Source organism: Pyxicephalus adspersus, chromosome 3 (genome assembly GCF_032062135.1).
Source record: "Pyxicephalus adspersus chromosome 3, UCB_Pads_2.0, whole genome shotgun sequence".
Classification (NCBI taxonomy): domain Eukaryota; kingdom Metazoa; phylum Chordata; class Amphibia; order Anura; family Pyxicephalidae; genus Pyxicephalus; species Pyxicephalus adspersus.
Window position 1 is genome coordinate 143,170,508 of NC_092860.1, and position 18,593 is coordinate 143,189,100.

General features: G+C 38.8%; 1 protein-coding gene across 2 annotated transcripts in view; it reads left to right on the forward strand.

Moving 5' to 3' along the window:
• The window catches only part of LOC140327265 (charged multivesicular body protein 3), a 35,499-nt gene extending 28,007 nt beyond the window's left edge, over positions 1 to 7,492 (forward strand). For both annotated transcript variants that reach the window (XM_072406601.1, XM_072406600.1), the window contains 4 exons: positions 704 to 883; positions 2,284 to 2,405; positions 4,264 to 4,378; positions 4,575 to 7,492. In XM_072406601.1, the coding sequence (XP_072262702.1) occupies positions 704 to 883; positions 2,284 to 2,405; positions 4,264 to 4,378; positions 4,575 to 4,714 (557 nt within the window). In that variant the 3' untranslated portion in view covers positions 4,715 to 7,492. The remainder of the gene's footprint in view (positions 1 to 703; positions 884 to 2,283; positions 2,406 to 4,263; positions 4,379 to 4,574) is intronic.
• Positions 7,493 to 18,593: the final 11,101 nt, after the last annotated feature.

Below are 18,593 nucleotides of genomic sequence, written 5' to 3' on the forward strand. Positions count from 1 at the left end.
GACTGACCCTTGGGGAACACCAACAGGGAGGAGAGTGGGAGAGGAGGAGTTACCATTGAGGAGGACCCAGCAGAGCCACCTAATACAGAATTCCTGCAGTATAATAAAAGTGGGTGCCGAACCAAGACTATTAGTCCTGCACATGAAGGGAGAACTGCTTTCAAAATCTGTGTTTATTACAAGATTACATGGGATTTCTTCATATACACAGAAATGCACAGAATTTCTGTACACACTCCTCTAGTAATTAGACAATAATTGTCTGTCCTGGAATTCAGCTTTAGTTATTGTTATTAATAATATTATTGCACAGTATTTATAAAGCGCCGACATATTAAGCAGCGCTGTACAAAGTACATAGTCATGTTGCAAGCTGTCCTTCAAAGGGGCTCACAATCTAATGTCTCTGCCGTAGTCATAAATCATTATTAGAGGCTAAGGTCATTTTGGGGGAAGCCAGTTAACTTAACTGCATGTTTTTGGAATGTGGGAGAAACCGGGGTACCCGGAGGAAAATCACGGAATAAAAGGAGAACCTTCAAACTACATGCAGATAGTGTCCTGGCCAAGATTCGAACCAAGACCTAGCACTGCAAAGGCCAGAGTGCTAACCACTGTGCCTAATTGTGTGGACAGTACAGTTACAATTTAAGTTGTCATGTTTTCCAGTATACTAAATTATACATGTGTATGTGTGTTTTAGATATCCAGAGAGAACAAGAGAAAGTCAAGCGCTCAATAAAGGACTCGGCAAAGAAAGGCAACAGAGAAGCGTGTATTATTTTGGCAAAAGAGGTTGTGCAGTCTAAAAGGGCAATAAGTAAGCTGTATGCCTCTAAGGCCCACATGAACTCAGTACTCATGAGTATGAAGAATCAGTTAGGTAAGTCTTATCTCTAGGATTTTAACCCACGTAAAGCACATCTTTGCACTTGGTTTTCTATTTTTTTTTGTTAAAGTGTAAGGCTGCGTATTCACGTGCAATAATTTTGGTTGGAAAGGATCTTTCACAATCTGTTCCAACGACAAAAGACTGCACGATGCATGAACAAGCGTTGTACATACAGCACTGTTCTGCTCTATGGGGAGGGGGGAGAAAGATGGAGCAGCACCCTGCTGCGCTCTCTCTCCTTTACTTTCCTTACGATCGTTTGTGGATCCACCAGGCTGGATCCATGAACGATGAGCACTGTACACACACCAGATTCTCATCCCATACCGGCCCTGAGGCGATTATGGGACTAGAATCATCTCACCTGTGTACATAGCCTTTTTTTCATTGGAGTAAGGGAATTTTTGAAAACCAACAAGCTTTTTGTGACTGTGTTGTCCTATCAGGGAGTTTTTATTTCACTTACTATGCTAGATAAATAACGTGAAGTAAGAAAAGTCTCTCCAGAGTGAGTAGACCTATTCTCATAGACACTGGTTTGCAAGTACAAGTGTTAATTTCTTGCTCTGAGAATCTCTCAGGTTACTGTAGGTTTGGTATCAACCAGGTAGGTGGTGGTGGTTTATTTTGTCTACAGAGAGGTATTCAGACCTCCACATTTACACATTTATAAATGCATTCCATCTGCGTTATCTGTTTGGAGATATCGCTTGCACTGATTTGAAGGCTATCAGTTGGTGTTTCTAGATTATGAAGGTGTTGATTACGTAACAAACTGCAGAAAGCAGTAAATCTGAAATTTAAAGTAAATCAGCATTCCTTTTAAAGATCAGCTTGGTTTAACAAATACTTTGAGGCTATAATAATCATGGTGAAACATATATAAAAAGAAAACATAATTACCTTTTCATGTAGTCCTTCAATGGCTTGCATTTTTCATCCAGCCTTCTCTGCTCCATGCCTACATTTTGAATACTTACCCCACTCTCATCAGCAAGTTTGCAAGCATTACATGCGGCTGGTTGTGTGATATGTTGCAGGCAAAAACATTCTGCTTATGCATGGCATGTGTTGCAGGCAATGGCAAACAGCTATGACATATCCTGTGCATGTAACAACTGTCACTTTAAAAAGATCTTTCTTTTTTGTCCATCCACATATAGAATGCACACAGCTGGCACAATTTATAGTGTTTGTGTAGTCTCACTGGATGCAGGGACTGAGGCTTTTTCCCTCCACAGTATATCCTATGCATATACAACATGAGAAATAAGAAGCACCCAGTATAAAAAATAAAGGGGTTTAATGGGTCTAAAAAAAATGGAAGGTCCACTTTAAAAAGTATGTAAACCCTAACTATTAACGTCTAATTCTCTCACTTCTTATTACAGCCGTCCTTAGAGTCTCAGGATCCTTACAAAAGAGCACAGAGGTGATGAAAGCCATGCAGAACTTGGTTAAAATCCCTGAGATCCAGGCCACCATGAGAGATCTTTCCAAAGAGATGATGAAGGTAAGAGCAGAACTTTAGAAAGTTAGAGACTCCATTATTCCATTTCTTACGTATAGCATTTTTTTTTTTTTTTTATTTAGACTACAAACAGCCCACCACCCCCTTGCACCTCTTACTTGCCTGTCCCCAATCTCTGAAAATTTTAGCTGTCTGCCCGTTTGCTCTGCCATCTTATTTATTTCTATAGATTTCCATAGACAGAAGATAACAGTCCTAGGCAAATAAGACTTTGCCTAGTAATGTGTTTGTATATATAGTAACCAGTTTCCTCAAGGAAAGAATTAGAAAGCACAATTAATCCAGTTTTATTTATTTCTATATCTTTAATTTATCCTGCATGTATGTATTTTGGAATTTGTAAAGAAAAGATGTTTCCTGTTATAAGTAGTTTGCCTGTCAGCCACTTGTTTATAGGTTTATATCTTCTGTTGGGTCTTTCTCATTTCATAATATTATAGTTAACCCAGTCTAATTTAAAGGAGAACTGGTAACAAATTAACATTTTATGTTCGGTATTAAATTATTCACAGTTGTTTGTACAGGTTGACATTTAAAAATCGGGCAACCTCCAGACCTGGATTTTTGAAAAATCCTTGATTTTTTAGGGTTATATATGCTGTATATATTAAAATGAAAAAACAATAAATGAAAGAAAATTAAATTTTAATGTTCACCAACTAAATAAAACAGTTTTACAGAATTTTAGTTCAACTAAACAAAATAGTGGCTCAGAATTTTAGTCATTGCTCTGCCTTTTGAAAAGAAACTAAATAGCAGATGGGCTGTCAGGATGATCATCTTCATGACTGACAGTAACAGCATCCTCAGCAACAAGAACAGGTTATTTTTATGGAGAAAAAGTAAGACCTAACAGTTGATTCAGGAGTACAAAACCATCAAAACATAAACAGCGCCTCCAGAAAACAGTGTAAATTTGAAAATGCGTTCCGAAACCTCTGCTGGAAAACTGAAGGATCCGGATTATCGATAGCTGGATTTTTGAATTTCTACCTGTATTGTAAAATATGTCATCTATGAAAAAGAAATATTATGTAAACTCAGGCGTCCCAGACCTTTCTTGTGTGGTGAAGTCTGTTCTGAGAATACATCCCCTCCCTTGACAGCAGGTTCAGAAGTGTGTAGGATGCTAACTGTCCGAGGATGGCACCACCTATGAAAACATTATATGCTTTACCAGTTTCTCAACCAGGGTTCCTCCGAATGATTGGTAAGGGTTCCTTGAGTAATCTGTAGGGGGGACCACCACAATAATATAAGCTGTGGGTATAGTAATTATAGAAGGGGTTCCACCATGTAAAAGTCTGTCATATACCCTTAGTCTGTCATATACCCTTAGTAGTAAACAGACCTAGTATGTGTATAATGTGTATGTATAAATCCTTCTTTATGAATGAAGCACGTAAATCTGTATTGTATGCATTTAATTATTTTAAAATATAGACCTCACAACATCCTATATTTCTGTTAGATTAGCATATTTCAAATCCTAATACCAGGGCTTAACCTAAATCCCTAAACCGCATGTCCGGCATGGCCCCCAAGATTGCTTACTGGTGCTCAGAGTAGCGTCTAAATGTTTTTAAAGTCCAATATTTAAGTTCAGTATGTGTACAGAAAAGGGTAAACATGCACAAAAAAACAAAAGAACACAGAATACGTGAGAATGAACATCAACAGGAGGCTTCCAAATTTTAGAGTTGTTCCTCCTACGCTCCGTTTGTCCATTTATTATACAGCACATAATTTAGATACCATATGAGTGGTAGGACATAATATGTATGTTTTTGTATGACAACAGGAATTTTGGTGTAAATTGCTGTTTTCTTATTCCCTTTAGGCAGGGATCATAGAAGAGATGCTGGAGGATACATTTGAAGGAATGGAGGACCAGGATGAAATGGAAGAAGCAGCAGAAATGGAGATTGATAAGATCCTGTTTGAAATCACAGCAGGTAAGCTTGTAACAATAGTGCAATCTATTGGATGAAGATGATAAAAATTGAGCCTGCTAATCCTATTGGTGACCACTCTTTTGGAGGCAGGAAATAAATAGGGGTCTCTTCCTAGCTGTGTCTAAAGAGGATGTTTTGCCTGTTGCATTTGAAGGAGAACATGATTTCTGATTTTTAACATTGACCTGTTTTTCAGGAGCCCTGGGCAAAGCTCCCAGCAAAGTCACAGATGCCTTACCAGAACCAGAGCCAGAGCTGGAAGGCGCCACTGCTGCATCCGATGAAGAGGAGGATCTGGAAGCCATGCAGACACGACTGGCTGCCCTTCGCAGCTAATACTGCCCTGTGCGGTTTCTCCCAGTAACAAAAGACTTTTTTTTTCCCTCTATCTGTAACTTTCTTTTGTGAAAGTATTTGGGGTAATATATCTATCTCTGGCTTAATAAAGGTGGCATAACCCTTGTGCTTACTCCTCCCCATGGTTCTGGTTAGCACACCTTGCTTTAGAAGGAGGCATGCCAGAAGGGGAAGAAAGGACATCTTTCTGTGCCCATAATGCACTTTGCCCTTTCTGTGCTGCTGAATGGGTCTTACTTTATCCAGTGCTGCCTTTTACCCGCTGGGAAAAAGTGGATTAGACGGACAATAGACAAATAGAGGAGTCTGCATACATCATATAAATTTAATGATTATTACCAACGTCTTTTACATTGGCTGTCTCAGTTGCAGCGTGTTCTTCCTCCACCATGTGGCCTGGTTCTCCATTTAAAATACAGTAAAATACTGTACAGTAATGGCACTTTTTAACATAAAGCGCCCTTACTGTTAAGAGATATTTTGATTCATGGTGATTGTATTATGAGTTCAGGTATTGGACTCAATATTCTTGGTTAGTGCATCCAAATTGACACTCCAGTTATGGGTAGATGCCGATAGGATGAATTGTACACACATCTTCTCAAAGACTTGATATTTTTTCCATCTTTGATTACCATCGCACTGGCAATGCTGCTCATAAATGCACCAAAGTTTTACCAGTTCTTCCTCCTCCTGATCGTTTCTTCAGAAGGTCAGTGAAAAACTTATATTAGCTAACAGAACACTGTTAGGCTTTTTACAGCAGAATAGCATTGCAGTCAGCCATAGCACGTCACAGCAGTTTGCAGCTCTGAGCTGCTGACTTATCATAGCTAGTTATGGAATGGCCAACTTCAGTACCTAATCATGTGATTCAATACAGCTAATAGTGATCATGGCCTACCAATGTAGCTTCATTGTTTAATGTTGTAGCCAATTACAGAAGCAAATCTGTATCCAGCTACAGACTGCAGAGAATGGAAGTCGTCAACAAGTTTCTGCTGGGGCATAGCTATGACAGTAAACATAACTAATAGGAAGAAATGAATGACGAGGTAAAGGTAAAGATGAGAGGTTGGGCTTAGAAACATGGCTGCAACAAATTTTTTAATAAAGTATGAAGAAGGAGAAAAGGAAGTGTGTGGTTTCACCATGAGCACCCACCTATAATTGGCAGCAGTTTTGGTTGGATTGGTGTACATGCGGAACATGCCTTGTGTTCCGCATGTACACCATGCCCCAAGTGTTCCTAATACTTGGGTCTGATCAGTTTGGAAATGTAACTAGTAGTCTGATCCTTAAAGGATTCCCCTTTGATAACCATGTATGGATACAATTGTAGAATCGGGATGTCACACCAAGAAACCAACATGACGCAAACTTATTTTGATATGAGCAACTTTTTTCTAAGAAAACCTGTCAAAATAAAATTAAAGATCTGACTTGTTTTTTTGTAGATGCGTGCTCCACATATTTATTTGAAAACCATAACCTGGTGCATATATTCTCTATATATTAAGTGTCAATCAGAGAAACAAGAATAAGAAGGTGGCATTGGACCATACACCTGCAAAAACAAGCCAACAATGGCAGCTCCCATCATTCCCCTCTCTGGACTACCCCTTGGCAGCTTGGTACAGAATTAACTCTATGAGGTGCATGGTGATCAATCAACACTACAAAATAAATATCTTTATGTGCAATTTAAATAAAATATTTATAAAGAAATATAGGCTTGACCCCAATGAATATGGTTTGATGGGCGAGTTGCAAAGCTTAATAAATGCAATGCAGCGGATGCTGGGAATTGTAAAACTGCTGTAGGATGAGAGACAGACACTTACAGGCTACAAATGGCAATTTGTTTAGTTATTTGAAGTTTGACTGAATAGGTATTAAAAGACACATATTATACAGCTCTGTAGTTACTAAAATATCCCTAAAGGGAATGATAATATTAAGGGGAAACTAGTTCTGTTTTTTTTAACGTAATCATGATGACCTCAAGCTGAAACTAGTAAAACTTTATATTAAAAAAAGCAAAGGAAAATCAAACACAGAGTGCTACCTAAAGTTGATTTTTAATTTGGTCCCGATTCTCTCTTAAGTTTTAAAAGTGTCCCCTTACAGAAGAAGCCATTTTGTGTGTTGGGCCAATATTTCCAAAGTGGATAGCCTTGGCATAGTATGGCTGCCACTGTAGCCGTTATGTTTTCTGAAACAATTGTATATATTGCCTACAGCAAACTTTTTTCCCCCCTTGATTTTAAAGTCTGTAATTTGAAATATGACTTTCATGAGAACCAAGCGTTTTATGATTTTGGAACCATTGGTAAACAAGGCCCCGGTACGTCACCTATTAATGGACTTAATTTTGTTTCATTCCACTAAATGGCTTTACACAAGTTTCACAGCTATAAGTAGAACTTAATCTGTATGCCAAAATCTTTAAAGGTGAAACCTGTACACAGTTAGCTGCCATTTTGTGAACTGAGCCTGTTTTCAGTGCAGTGTCTTAATCCATATCTTAACAAAAATGAAGGCCATAGGTCTAATTTACGTCTATAACATCACCAATACTGTAGGAAAAACAACTGGATAAATCTGATGTTGTGTAGCGTAATTATAGCCTGTCACAATAATTTAATAGAAATGGCTGGTGTGGGAGTGTGTGTAAAATGTGTAAATCCTCATATTTTTCTACGAGATGGATATTGTGTGGCACTGTAATTATAATAAAGGCTGTTTATACACTGACTGGGGGTTTTTGTTCTTCTGACAGTATATTACTGTACAGGGCTAGCTCAGACAGGTCCTGTTTGTTCCACATCTGTTGGTTACAGTGTATGTAAGGGCAGCATAAAAGTATAAAAATATACAGTACATCTCTGCAATACATGCACATTTCCCATCCTTTAATTTCTGTAATTACTTACCTAATCTAATGACTCTAATCTCTTGAGATTGTCACTCCTGTTGTGAGTCATAAAATTATTGAAATACACATTTTTTAAACAGACAATACCCAATTTTACCAGCAGATGGCACTGTCGATTGTATTTTAAATACTACTCAGAACTTTCTCAGAAGATAATGCAGGAGGCACTTGAAAGCTTTTACTGTACCTACAAAAAGGTGTATGAAAAAACCCTTTACCACATTCCTCTCCCTTTAATAAACTACAGTATTGTAAAAGTGTGCTTTTCACTCTATGTACCTTCTTTTTTGCAGAGAAAAGATATATGGTAAAATGTAATTCAAAATACTTTTTTTTTCAGGAATGAGAACCTTTGGCCAATTAATTAGTTCTCATATTTAGGGTGAATAGGCAAAAATAAATGCTCCACTTTCACTATGTCATCCTTAGGTCAGAAAAGTCCATAATATACCCATTTGGTATAATGGACATCCCAAATGAAAGCCTATATATAGAGAGAGCAGTGGACAGCTGTTAAAAGTCTAAGGGGCTAGAGATGTGGATGGTAGTAGGAAAATCCAAGAGTATTAGGAAAATTTTCCTGTACAGTGGTGGAAAGCACTGACATTCCAGTTGGAAGCTACAGACGGACAGCTGTCATTTCAGACTGACAGCAGTGAGCAGCACCATAGTGTCATGGACACCGGTTATCGCTTTCTTGTGATGACCTTACACGTTGATCCTGAAGCAAGTTTCAATGCAAGGAGACACAGTTTAAATAATCAGATGAAGCTAATTTAGCATCCACTAATTCTGCCCAAATACATATCTGAAAACAGTATGTTGTTGGACCAGAGCTATGCCTGCTTTCCCTACCTGCTTCACAGGTCCTGGAGCCGCCCTGGGTGTAACAAACATTACCCCTGGTTTAGCGCTACATACTGAGAAAGTCTACACGATAGTTGGTATACGCTATAGTTGTGGTGTCCAATTGGTTTTAGATCAAATGACCCTCCTGAAGGATAGATTAGCCCTGTAACATGAAGCAAATGACCAAAAGTTTCTGGAAGTGGATGAGATTTCTCCAGTGACCAAGTCATCTGTACCTGTACCCATGTCTACTCCCCAGCCTTATGGGCTGCCATCCAACATGAGGGTCTTCTGAAAAACTACAGGCACAGGTACAACTTTCCCAAATACAGAGCTGTAATCCTGAGCCACCAGAACAGGGATACTTTGGAATCCAAAACCATGTACAGTAAAACCTCACTTATCCAGAACCCGCGAGGAATGGCCGATTCCAGATAAGTGTAGTTTCCGGTTAACTGAGGTTAATTCATTTTCTCAGCCATTCTGCACTGGATTTGAATGAGAAGACTTGTCCCCATTCACCTCTAGTGCTGAACGGCTGAGAAAATGGAAACCCTGATGACACTTGAGCCATCATCAAGGTTTCCCATTTCTCAGCCAATCACGGAGCTCTGCTCTGACAGCTCCGCTCTCCTAATTTGCTTCCGTAGCCCTATCGAAGCTGTGGTATGTGTATTTGGATGCAGAACATCTAGATGCAAAGGCTGCAGGAGCAATCAAGAAAGTGGAGCTGTTGGGTGCCGGTTATCCGGAACGCAGATAACCTACTGTATTTAGGTTTATTGTCTTTCCCACCCAAAAATTACTTTAGACTGTATTTAGAACTTATGACTGAGATAAGGACATTAGATTGTGAGTCCTTTTAAGGGACAGCTAGTGACATGACTATGGACTCTGTAAAGCGCTGCTTAATATGTCGGCACTATATAAATACTGTATAAATATTATTATTAATAATTTATGGCTCATACAACAAATGAGATATGGAACTCCTATGTAAAAGCACACACCTTTTTACTGGAGTATCAAACCAATGATCTGAGACTACAATTTCCTGAGAAAGTCCAGTCTTGACAACTTCCAATGCCAATTTCTGAGAATCTAAAATCCAAACTGCTGAAGGGTCAGGACAGTGAAAAATGTATTATCCAACAAGGCCTCCATATACTTTTTCTTCAGCAGGTGGTCATTAGTCCATGACTGCAACAAGGCCATCACTATGACCCAAATGTTAGGGAACACCTAAGACAAAGCAAAGAGCAAAACCATGAAATGGTAGTGCTGGGATATTACTGCAGAAAACACTGATATACGGGGGAACTATGTGATGTGAACATTTTGACTCTTAAGGCCAAAATAGAATAAATGCCATTTTATGGTTTAAGAATGGTGACGAGACCAGAAAAGAATCCTTCAAACCATTCAGTTCTAGAACAGAGGCAATAAAACCTTGTTCCAGAAATGCAGAGTTGGCCAACATCTGTCAACCTATGCAGGGTCACAGAGGGATGGGAAAGAAGGAATTCTTGCTTTGCAAATAATACAAAACATGCTCAAGATTACCAGCTGAGCCACAGTGATCCCAGGCAATCTGAATTTTTAAGTAGGGGTGTCAGTTCTCATTATTACTACTGCATGGGTTGCAGTAACAAAAGAAGAGGAACAAATGCTCAGTGTTATTAATATTAAATCTGTAAATCTTGCTAAAACAGGGAACTTCAGGGATACTCCAGGCAGAGTGGATATGGCAGCCCCTATAAAGTCCATGACAAAAACTATAGCGGTGCCACGTGTGCATGTAGTGTGGTAGTGACTGCGGATTTTCAATGACTTAAGGTTAACTGTCTCACCCAGTGGTGCCACATCTGCTGCAAGATGCCATTATTAATAAAAATTCCGTAGCCTATGGGACTGCCTGGGTTGCCTGGTACCACCTCCTTCATATGATTATTTTAAATCCGTGGAGTATATACGTAGCTAATCCAGGTCCTTGGGCCACTCCTATACATCCAATGGCTATTGTTGTTCTAGTAGGAAATACGTAGAAGTCACTTCAGTAGAAAATGGTTTCGGTAAAACTCAACTGATACATCCCACTGATGATATATATATATATATATTAGTACCGTGTTTCCCCAAAAATAAGACACTGTCTTATATTTTTTTGGCTCCCAAAAACACACTAGGTCTTATTTTCAGGGGATGTCTTATTTTTCCATGAATGTCCCCTTCTGATCACTCTATTCCATTGACTCCATTGTCCCCTTCTGATCACTTACCCGTAATTAAGTGCAGGGATCTCCGTTAGGGCAGGGATCAGCAGCTTGCTTCCTTGTTCAGAATCGCGGGGGCAGGGATCAGCAGCTTGCTTCCTTGTTCAGAATCGCGGGGGCAGGTGTGCAGGCTTTTTACTTTCAGTTTGGCTCAGGAATAGACACGCCCTGCAGCCAGCATAAAGGACACACACACAGGATCATAATATCTGATAGCTGGAGCTGTCTCAGTGAGTACTTTTTTAATTTACCGGTATGTATGCTTTTTTTCTTTTTCTCCTAGGTCTTATTTTCGGGGTAGGTCTTATTTTCAGGGAAACACGGTAGCCAGGGATACAAAAAAAAAAATGTAATGAAAATGCTCTTGTGACAAACTCTTGAAGATTTCAGTGATGTCATGGCAATAGCACAAGCCATCATCAGTTATCAAGTTATAGTTTTGTGTTCTGTAGTGACTTACAGTAAGTGCTTCTGATTAAGCCTGGAAATTCTGCTTTGTCTTTAGATAGATTTATATCTCAAACAAGATCATTCAGCTTTGCTTGATTATTGATTGTAACCAGTTCTTCACTGTATACTTCATCCCCCTCCATAGAGGCAAGTCCATCATGTGGTGGTGATTGCAAAATACAGGCCAGGATATACAATTTTGTGCTTAAAGAGGAACTAAACCTAAAAGTCACCCAAAACAAAAAATACACTTACCTTTAATACCGCAGGGCAGTCGATCGGTCTGGAGGTCTCTTCCATCAGGTACCGCGTCGTCCTGGCATCCATCTTTAAGCCGGCGCTGGGAGCGCTGCCATCTTCTCCTCTTCTACCTACGTCACCCAACCCAAGTGCCGTGACACAGATTGGGAAAAAAACTTGCCGATCTCATTGAGCATGCAGTGACGAAAAGGCTCCTTTTGGAAAGGGCTTCTGGAAAGGGCTCCTTCCGCGCATGACCAAGATGCTCGAACACGCGCGGAAGGAGCACCCAAGAGCCTCCCGGGATGCGTGACGTAGATCTCCCGGGAGGCTCTGCGCTCCCATTCATTCTCGATTGCCTAGGCTTTAAAAAAAGGGTGTTGCACCCAAAAAAACAAACAGAATTTTTACTTTACATTAAAGGGTTGTGTACCCTTCTATGTAAAGTGAAAATTCTGAGTTTAGGTACACTTTATTGTTAGCTGAGAATCCACTTTTGTTTGTGTGGCAAAAATAGCAATTGTTAGGACTCGTGGTTCCTCCACAACATTGAGATTCCAAATGGCATTGCTGCCTTTTGAGATTTAGCAATTGAAGTTGGAACAATAGGCACAGATGATATGTGGAGCCCAAGTTTAATCCTGGTCACCAAGTGGACCAAGTACAATTTTTATATCTTCTTAAGATCTTTGGTAATTAGGTGACATTGTGAAGGTACCACACACATATCAAAAAATGTCTGGATGATTAATACACTTTCTAGGCAGGATTTCAACTTGTCAACAAATCAATTGTAGTTGATGATGTCTGTAACATAAAAATACAGACAATTGTCATTAGATCTTGTAATGCATTTGGAACAACGATACCAAATATCATCAAATATATATTTACTGTCACCAATTAAAACTGGACATGCAAAAACTAAATACAGGATCATAAACAAAGACCTTTTATCTGAGTTTACAAGTCAGATGTCTGTCATCAACCATAATATATTTATTGAAGCAGTAGAGACAGTAAGGTTGAACCTTTAAGAGTTCCTGAGCTACATTACTGGCCAAGGAATTATAAACCCTCAAATAAAGATGTTAATTTATGAAAAGCCACTAATTTCTAAATTAATCTAAACAAATTTCTTGCGGCAGGTGTTTATTTTTTCTTTCTTTTGGATATCATTTTTGCTTGAATTGCCCATTTACTGTTCTAAGGGATCAGGAAGCCAAAATATCCTATTTATTCTTAGGGGCACAGAGTCTTCACCAGGGCACCCCTAAAGGGCTGATAGGCCAGTAGACTGGGCTCTTTAATGCTGTCACCAGGTCCCACCTTCAGGGTCACCCTACCCTTACGAGGAAAGACTGAGTGGCCTCAGTGGCAGGCATGCGTAGTCCAGGCACAGGTCAGAGCAGGCATCAGGCAAAAATGGTGGGGATACAGGTACATGTCAGAGCAAAAAAATTGATGGAATACTTCAAGAACTTGAGAAGTGTAACTCAAACAACCACAGGTAATGACCACTAAACTCATGGCCTAATTTTTAAGAGGGGCAGCGAGGACTCAGGCTGGCAGTGCAGAGCCAAACAAGGACTCCAGGCTTAAATTCAGTTTCCCCTTTTGTTCTCGCCTGTGTTTGGGCCTGACAGGATGGTATTTGCTTTAAAATATCTGCCATAAAAGAGACTCAATCCTGAACCTCAGTGACCAAAGACTTGACAGCAATTGGGAACAAGGTAAGATGGAATTTACATTTAGCAAGGGGACAGAGTTGGCTTAGTGGACAGCATTATTATATGCAACCTCTGCCATGGTCAGCAAAGAGGCCCATTTGTCCTGTGAAGCAGCTGAGAAACAGTGGAGATATTGTTCTAATGTTTGGATAGTTCTCTCCCTTTGAAGGATGGCAGCTAGATGACAAAGACGATTTTTTACAAAGCTTCTTGCAGAGCTCATCGGAACTTGGAAGTGAATTGTACAACTGTATCAGAAACAATGTCATCCAGTATTCCATTGTCATACTTACCTCTTCCTTGTGCATGCGGGCAGTTCGAGCCCTGGGTGGGCCTGCTCTTCCATGTTTTATCAGTTTCACCCATTCCACCAGCCAATCAGGAAATAGCCTCCTAATTATCTCTGGCTATTTAGCTAGCTCAGCACTCAGCGTTCATGCAACGTCTCCACTAGTACTGAGCAGTTCCTGTACACCTGTTAGTTAATTCAGCATTTCCCCTGTCCAATTCCTGTGTTAACCCCTTCTTGTCATCTGTTGTTTTCAGTCTATTCACTTGCATTGTTCCAGTGTTCCTTTCTGTCTGTGGTTATTCCTGGCACCTGTGCCTCCTGTTGCTTCCAGTGTCTCCTGCGTTCCCTGTGTCTTCCGTGCCTCCTGTTGCTTCTAGTTTCTCCCGTGTTCCCTGTGTCTGCAGTGGCCCGTGGCACCGGTGTATTTTCTGGATCCCTGGTATTTGACCCATGGCTTGTGACCTGACCTCTCTTGCTTGCTGCCTTGACAATTCTTCTGCTTAGTGATTTGGTTACTGTGTATCTTCCTGCCCACGCTGGTGTGCCCGAGGACCGCAACCTGGTATCCAGCAGCACAACATCCTCAGCAGTAGAGGCTCTGAAGAAGACCTGTTCACTGCTTAGACTTTTTGCGCATTGGGCCTTCTCAGGCCTCACACCATTTCTGTGCAAGCCATAGTGACCCTGTCTCCCCAAGTTTGGAAAGTTCTGGCCACCAAAGGTTCTGCAATTGGCAGCGATAGGATAGTCAGGCACGAGATGCTGCAGGATGTTTCAGCAGGGTGAGCTGCGGTAACCAACAGGTATTTTGACACATATAAAGTCCAGTCCAATCTAACGTTGCAGTTTGCACCTTTAGCAAGCCCCAGCTCTGTGTAAGGAGACTGGTTGCATCTCCAAGCAAACGGTTGCCCCCAGGACTTAATGCACAAGGGATGGCTTCTGGGGATGGGCTGGCAGAAGACCAAGGGAACACAGATTAAACAGTACGAGTTCTACAAAGCAAGTATAAAGCCAAAGTCGTACTCGGGTGATAAGTCCACCAGATCAGGAACAGAGGGAGAAGCACAAGCGGAGTTGGAAAACCAGGGATGCCACAGCAGAGGACTGGTAGAGATTTGCCTGATCTTCACTGCTGCTACAAGGATGCAGATGAAGAGAATAAGCAGGGTACAATGTCCTGCAGCAGCCTACAGCACGGGATTGTGGTTAGATAATTGTCTCCTTACAGTTTCTTATGAGAATTACGTAACTGAAGAACATACAGCAGTGCAAAGTTGGCTAGCAGAAGAACCATATTACCATACCTATGAGTAAGATTGGGTCAAACGTACCAGAGACACAGAACACATGCAAGTATTCTCTTAACCTCCTGGGCGGTTCATTTTTTTTCTGGATTATATGTCTAAAAGCGGTACATTGTCTTTCATGAAAATTTACTTTACAGTATAATAAATAAGTATGAGGGTAATAAAGTTTGAAACGAAAAAAATTAAATGCAAAAAAAAAAACAAATTTATTAATAAATTTAATATTAAACTGCCATGATTTTGCGTTTCAAACTTATTTATAATCATGCTATGTATATTGTAAAATAAATGCTCATGAAAGACGATGTACTGCTTTTAGACTAAAAATTCAGTGTCTTGCAGTCAATACAGTTATTTTGTATTGAATGCAATACAAAATAATTTGAAATTCCCACCACACCCCTAGCGATGGCTGTAAGTACCGACGTCACCAGGAACTCCCGGGGAATGTCAGCGCACTTGACGGAGACAGATCGAGGAAGAGGACGGGGCCAGAGGATGGCAGGACACTGGAGAACGCCGATGAGACCAGGTGTTTAATTTCTACTTTTTTTACCACCTCGAGTGTGACTTGGGGTTACCACTGGGGAGGTAACAAAAAGGAATTTGTGTGGCCCCAAAACACCGTAGCTTTTTTAAACTAAATCAAGAATGGTTCACAACTCACTTGGTTTGCTAGCTTTCATCCTCGCACGCACTATTTCTTCATTTACTGGCTTTGGGGTTCCAGAGGGGGATGAACTCCCCCTCTGGAAAGTGCACTGAAAGTGCAGAAGCACAACTAGGTGGCCCAGTATTGTGTCACAACAAAATGCCTGAGCAAGGACCTACAGCACATATCATTTTAAAAATATATATATATATTTATATATAAATATATAAAAACTGGATGTATATGTGTATGTTCCACCATCACTCGAAAACACGAGACATTTCAACCAAACTTGCCATACATATGACAGACAGACTCATGTGAGTACATCAGTCATCTTTGTACAGCGCTGTGCTATATGTCAGCTATATTTGGGTGTGGGTGGTCATCACTAGGAAATGCATGGAAACATTTCAACCAAACTTGCTATGTTCCACCATCACATTTCAATCAAACTTGCTAGACATATGACTCATGTGAGTGCACCGCTGCTCTTTGTACAGCACTGTGGTATAAGTCAGAGGTATGATTACATGTATGTGTGTATGTATTGCTCAGTGACAGTGTGCCTTTTGCTTACATACTTTTTATTGGATTCTTTTACATTCCAAACGTAAGGCATTTGGTCAAGTGCAATCAAAGCCAAAAAAATGAAACAATGTAGGCAAGAAAATCCCAAGGACAGGAATAGAAGACTTGCCCTGCTGCGCGAGAGAGCTACTACATCTAGCGCTTCAGAGACAGTACAACAGCGTGACACCCGAGTACAGGAAATGAAAGACAGACGATAATGGACTGCACAACATTTTAGCGTAGGAAGGATTCCACTATGATCCACATAAAGACTACTCACAGCATGCAAGTGTTAGCATCGGAAAAATGGAAATGGTTTGTAGTTACTGTCAAGCCAGGAAGTTTAAATCTGAGGCTCCTGGTATTTGTTGCAAAAAAGGGAAAGTCAAACTCTGCCAACTGGAAACACCACCACAAAAACTTTGGAATTACACATCAACAAATACCTCAAAGTCAAAGCATTTTCTTCTTCAGAAAATACAACTCATGTTTCCAAGTGACATAATTCGGCACAACATCAGCTCTTCAACAGCCTGGATTTTCATCCACAAATTTACCCTAAAGCGGGATCATTACTTCCGATGCCAGATCAACCACCAAAATTTCTACAACTATATTTTGTTGAAAACAAACTAACAGAAACTGACCAGAGGTGCAACTACATCTCAGGAACAAAATTTCAGACTGTCTTAAAGTTACAAAGGATGTTTCATAAGAACATTGTGCTCATTAAAAACAGCACTGTAACATATGCCATTAGTTTAATTGTATATTATACTTATACTTTTAAAACCTATAAAAAAACATTTCTTTGATGTAACACTTTCGCTTTATTTGATTCCTTTTTCTGTATAAGATTGCAATAAATAAATACCCGGGCAATGTCAGGTAATCAGCTAGTAAATATATAAATTTAAAAATATTAAAAATAGCATTTGAATATACATTACTATGTTGAAGCTGATAAGAGATTTTGATAATTAAGACTACTACACATAAAAATGAGGAAGATTTTTCTTGGTGTCATCATTGAACTTGATGTAAAAAATAATCTTTAAAAAAGTTCATCTATATAAAAGAATGATCAGGAGATCCAGATATATGCACAATGAACTTTGTTATCTTATTAGTACTGAGATGCATACAGAGTACATTTTAAAAAGAATAAAAAAACAGCTTTTTTCCCCCCCAATATATACAAAAGAGTAGCCATGTGATGATAGGTCCATTTTGAAGTTACATTTTAAGTTACATGCCTTATTACATAATCTTATCAAATGTAGAGATGTTTGATAACACCTGCATTGCAATTACTACATGTCCCAGCATGCATTAAAAAGAAAATATTACATTACATAGCTTTGGATAGTATTAACAGGCTAGACAAATCTTGGAGCGTATGTAAACAGCAGTTGCAACTAAATGGATTCTACTAAACTAATAATGTTGCATACAATACAAATGTCAATAGAGCCAACAACCTATCCAAAATTAAACTTTACTGAAAGAAAAAAGATTTGCAAATTAAAGTTTTTTTTAACTGTTAACTTGACACATTAGTATATGCAAATTATAATACAATTCAAATAAAAAAAATATTTTTCAAGCTCATAAATTACTGGACATTACATCTAGTCATTAAAATAAAATGAACTATAAAAATGTAAAACATTTTCCTGTTTAAAATAAAGGATGGTATTTTTAACAATACTGTGCAATATAATTATAAAAATGTATTTGGACATCTTGATAGAACTAAAAGGCAACTTCTGGATGGAGTTTAGGCACTCTGGTTTCCTCCCAAACCCCAAAAACACACCAATAGGTGAAATGACTGCAAAAAAAAAAAAAGTAACATTAGAATGTTACGGTAATTAGACTACGACCATGGTAGGGACTTTAGATTGCAAACTCGTATATCAATACAATATAAATACACAATATAATAACACACATACAAATTACAAATACCCAATAATATTATTTAAATCTATATTATACTATATATTGCAACAGAATACATATTAGAGTTAAAATTAAACATCTATTGACCCTCCTATTTTGTGTCATATTTTGTATATATTCTTACTATTCAAGTGTATTTTATTACACTATAAGAATTCTACTCATTCTTATAATTGTATATTTTAATAAACATTATTGTCTCAGAACTCATAGTTTGGGCATAATCCTTAAACAATTTTCACACCCAATTTTAAATCCAACAAAATATACATATTATAATTTGAATTAATAAACAAGACTAAATTAATGAGTCAAAACCAATTTATTTACTCTACAATAAAAAACTATTACAAAAACCCCTTTATTGGAATTATGAGAATAATGTATTCCAACAAAATCCACCAACATTAAAAAAAAAAAAAAAAAAAACATAGTACAATATAGTCATTGAACTTACACAAGACCAGCTGTGAACTGAGACAGCTATTTTTTTTTTAATACATATATTACCCATGAAATGTATGTCAAGTGCTATATTTTGTAATATAAATTTCCTTTTTTTTATTAGTATTTGTAAGACTATAGA